Raw genomic sequence first — 4715 nt, 5'->3', positions numbered from 1 at the left:
GTGGGTGGTCAGGATGGAGTTGTAAGGTTCCACCACTGCGGTGGAGATCTGGGGGGCCGGGTAGACGGCAAATTCAAGTTTTGATTTCTTTCCGTAATCAACAGAGAGTCTTTCCATCAGCAGGGAGGTGAAACCTGAGCCAGTGCCTCCACCAAAGGAATGGAAGATGAGGAATCCCTGCAGGCCAGTGCACTGATCAGCCTGAAAGGAAATGTTGTCTTGATTATTTTAAATTCCACTTGACTTGCACAATACCAGAAGTGTGAAGTCACATGAAAAATCACCATTCTGAACATTTTTTTCAAAACTTTTCTACAGTTTTGAAATCTTGAAAACATATATTTTTTGATAATTAAATCTAGTTTCATGAAAAGACCAGCCTGCCAAATGCTATACCTGGCTAGCAAGCAAACTAAACTCTCACCAGTTTACGAGTCCTGTCCAGAACCATATCAATAATCTCCTTGCCGATGGTGTAGTGTCCACGGGCGTAGTTGTTGGCAGCATCTTCCTTTCCTGTAATCAGCTGCTCAGGGTGGAACAGCTGCCTGTAGATTCCTGTACGCACCTCATCTATGAAAGGAACAATTGAAAACAAGAATAAGAGCTAATGATCATGAGGTAGGAACATTATATTCCTCAAGAATGATAGCTGCAATACTTTTGCCTTTAATTTAATGTATATATTGTCAAGAGTGTACATACAGTACACCTTGTTTTTTATATATTAGGAGTTGTGAAGTCAGGTGTATTTGTAAAGTTCATGTTTATTTAGACACTATTTTCACATTACTGACCGATGACAGTAGGTTCCAGGTCGACAAAAATGGCTCTGGGAACATGCTTTCCTGCCCCTGTCTCACTGAAGAAGGTATTGAAGGAGTCGTCTCCTCCTCCGATAGTCTTGTCACTGGGCATCTGTCCGTCAGGCTGAATCCCATGTTCCAGACAGTACAGCTCCCAGCAGGCATTGCCCATCTGGGTTCCGGCTTGGCCGACATGCATGGAAATACACTCACGCTGAACAAAAGAAGGGAGAGAGGTTGGTTAAAGGAAACTAATAGATTATGAGATGTTCATTTACTATCCAACTGCAAGTTTATCTGCATTGCTTCTGGTTCAATACTAACTGCTTACAAATGTCTTGGGACTTTTACAGTGTATGTCAGGTCAGCTCACAAGAACATTCAGTGAAGTGGTTTCATGGTTCACATTTTAAAAAGGCAAAAGAGGCAAAAGAAACAAAGACAATCTATTGCATCTCTTTATTGATCTATGGCGCAGACGTTATTTCTTTGAACTTCATGTCCAATGACAATCTTGGGTGTGACGTCTGCGCTCAGTTTGGAAACGTTGTCTCTTGAAAACTGGTTCCAGAATGTTGAAGCTTTCAGCTGCTTAAAGTGCTTATGAGCGAGCCAACGTTTAAAAGAAAGCAGCTGTTAGATTGTGCAGAGTCTGCACTCTTTGTTGTTATAGGAGAAACAGCAAACGTGGGCAGGAGATGTAGCTGAAATCCACTTTTAAAAACCCTGAAAACACATTTCATGCAGTTTCCTCAAGAAAATAGAACATATAAACTAAGGCACCATTTGGCAGACAGGAAGGCCATGTCCCAAGAAGATGGAAAAACCTTCCCCCATTTCTCCATCCTGTATCTCCTCCCTCTCCTCACCCCCTCCCCTTTTGAGTCTCTCTCCTCCCCCATCCTGTCCAGCTGCATAGTGCAATGTAACAGTCAGCGATGTCTCCCTCTCTCTCTCCCTCTCTCCACGTCTTCCTCCAACCAAAAACTCCGAAGAGCTGCAAAATGGCTGCCAACTTACTCATACAGCCTAGGACAGGCCGCTCCTTTTTTCTGTGTTCTTTCTATCCATCCCCCCACTGCCACGATTACTCCAATCACTCCTTCTTACTCAAGATTACTTTAATTCTTCAAAAAATACATAAGACTCCACTATTTTAAATTCTTTTAGTTGTATGTTTCCTGCTTTTTTGACCAGCTGAAGTTCATCACACGAAAAATGACAACGCAGTCAAACGCATGTAGTGTCTGTCCTCTGACATGGACAGTCCAAGAGTACAGAGATGACTTATGGAGTCGTGTAGTCATAAGTTACTATCCCATGGCATACCTCTTCCTGAATTCTCACCAGACATGCCCAAAAAAGTTTCATTCCATAACTTCACCTCAAAACTACTGTCACTTAAAGATAAAGCTGCTGTTGTATCAGTAACCCTAAAGTCCCCAGCAGAGGCCTTATGAGAATTAAGCAGGCCCGGCTGTTTAATCCATCTAATGCTGAGAAACACAAACAAAGGGAGGCTGAAGGGAAGAGAGAGTGGAAATTTCAAGGCTACGTCACCAGCCAAGCTCTTACTCACCATTTTGGCTGCTCGTCCTTCGACTGACGTTGAGGATTCAGATACAAGGCAGAAGTGTAGAGGAGAGGGAGAGTCAGGGTTTATATAGGCAAGGATGTGGAGGGGGCAGGCAGGAAACCACAGCAAGCAGCTCCATAGCTCATTGGAGGGAGGGAGCAGCAGTTTAAAAAAAAAGGAAAAAAAAGAGGGAAGTCCCAATACAGTGTGTCATATTATCCGCCCTTTCATGTTTGTGCTTTGTCTGTCAGTTTGAGATTAAATTATCAGTGCAAACATGACCCTCTTACATTTTCTCTTTGATCAATTTACCCCCATTTTCTCATGTTGTGTGCATGAGAGTTTAACGCTTAAATGAGTTGTTATGTCTGGAATTTACAAGTAGCATGCAGAATCTTCACCCCTGACATTTTCTCAGCATATAATATACAGTGTATGTGTTTAACAAGGACTGTGGGCTTGTGATTTGTTTAATGTATACATTCCTCTGCAGCCTCATCAACCCACATACCCTTTGTCTGTATTTAATCATTGAATTAACAATCACACAAAATTGATCTGGCAAAAGGGAAAAGTCAATGAAGGTCTTTATTCTTAATGATGAAATGTAAAAGACAAATGCTTTAATACAGGAAAAATAAATGGTGAGCAGTAAGAGCCCTGTCAAGAAATGTGAGGTGACACAAATGACACGGCGATATGCAGTGTTACAGTTTAATCAGATAATTCAGAATACACAGAGAAACCTCACAGTTGATACTTAGCACATTACCACAATGTAAAAGGGTAGCAACAAGGGAAGTCTTATCCTTTGTACAACTTTTCACCAGCCCTCTTAGGATGACAGAGCTGTGATTCATACATTACTGGGATCCTATTGTTGCTGCAGGCCACTGTCTGAGTCTGAGCTACACAAACAACACCAGTCAGTGAGTTGGAGTTATTTTCTCTCCCTCCTGCTCTCACACAGTCACAGCTGAATGGTATACAGAAACTGACATAGGACCTGTTCATAACTCACATTCCACAAGGGAGAGGATAGTAGGGGGGAGGGGCACAAACGAGAGGGTTTGGTCTAAGTTTCTCAGACTGATATGGCAGAAAGAAAAACACTTTAAATGTCCAAAATAAGATGTCTCTGACCACAATTCTTTTTTTGCTTTGAATGCAAATATTATGATTTTACACAGTACCGTGACTTATGATTCCGTAAGATGTTATCCTCATGTTTTCAGGATTTAAGGTTTGTTTTGTGAATATGTGTCACAATATGCGGAATATACTACTGAGTTCTTCAAGGTGCAACTTAGTTTAAGAGATACTTAAGATGTTTTCATCTTTTTTTTTTGATTTCACCATTTTGCTCTATTTTAAAGAGAATAATAATAATAATAATAATAATAGGGTTATTTTCTCAACCAAATTGTTGGTATATTCATATATTTGACCTGCATTTTCCTTACTACAAAAATAAATGCTCCATTACAAAACCAGGATAAATATAAATTTTCTTTGCCTTAAATGGAGACCTTAGGCAAGTCAGTATTCCTCTCCCTCTTCATCCTCCTCTCCCATGCTGTCAGCGCCAACCTCTTCATAATCCTTCTCCAGGGCAGCCATATCTTCTCTGGCCTCTGAGAACTCTCCCTCCTCCATGCCCTCCCCAACATACCAGTGGACAAAGGCTCTCTTGGCGTACATGAGGTCAAACTTGTGGTCGAGACGGGCCCAGGCCTCAGCGATGGCTGTGGTGTTGCTCAGCATGCACACAGCCCTCTGCACCTTGGCCAGGTCTCCTCCAGGAACCGCCGTTGGAGGCTGATAGTTGATGCCCACCTTGAAGCCCGTGGGGCACCAGTCCACAAACTGGATGGTGCGTTTGGTCTTGATGGCAGCAATGGCGGTGTTGACATCTTTGGGCACCACATCACCACGATACAGCAGACAGCAGGCCATGTATTTACCGTGACGAGGATCACACTTCACCATCTGGTTGGCTGGCTCAAAGCAAGCATTGGTGATGTCGGCAACAGACAGCTGCTCATGGTAGGCTTTCTCCGCAGAGATGACTGGAGCATAGGTGGCCAGAGGGAAGTGGATGCGAGGGTAAGGCACCAAGTTGGTCTGGAACTCTGTCAGGTCAACATTCAGGGCTCCATCAAAGCGAAGCGAGGCCGTGATTGAAGACACAATCTGGCTAATGAGCCTGTTCAGGTTGGTGTATGATGGGCGATCAATATCAAGGTTCCTGCGGCAGATGTCGTAGATGGCCTCGTTGTCCACCATGAAGGCACAGTCGGAGTGCTCCAGCGTGGTGTGGGTGGTCAGGATGG

The 4715-nt window shown here is 43.2% G+C and overlaps 2 protein-coding genes across 2 annotated transcripts; both read right to left on the bottom strand.

Moving 5' to 3' along the window:
* Positions 1-3: 3 nt before the first annotated feature.
* On the bottom strand, positions 4-2472 carry LOC116379376 (tubulin alpha chain-like; the record flags this gene model as incomplete). Its single annotated transcript, XM_031841326.1, has 4 exons — positions 2386-2472; positions 798-1020; positions 425-573; positions 4-201 (listed from the first exon to the last, which is right to left on the bottom strand). Coding segments are annotated over exons 1-4 (573 nt in total), but the record flags the coding sequence as incomplete, so codon positions are not given.
* A 1430-nt stretch (positions 2473-3902) lies between these two features.
* Positions 3903-4710, bottom strand: LOC116379377 (tubulin alpha chain-like; the record flags this gene model as incomplete). The annotated part of the gene is made up of 1 exon (XM_031841327.1): positions 3903-4710. A coding segment is annotated over one exon (789 nt), but the record flags the coding sequence as incomplete, so codon positions are not given.
* Between the last annotated feature and the right edge of the window lie 5 nt (positions 4711-4715).

This window comes from Anarrhichthys ocellatus, unplaced genomic scaffold, assembly GCF_004355925.1.
Source record: "Anarrhichthys ocellatus isolate YVR2014 unplaced genomic scaffold, GSC_Weel_1.0 scaffold4203, whole genome shotgun sequence".
Classification (NCBI taxonomy): Eukaryota; Metazoa; Chordata; class Actinopteri; order Perciformes; family Anarhichadidae; genus Anarrhichthys; species Anarrhichthys ocellatus.
The sequence above is the reverse complement of the archived record's forward strand: the minus strand, read 5'-3'. Positions and strand labels throughout refer to the sequence as shown.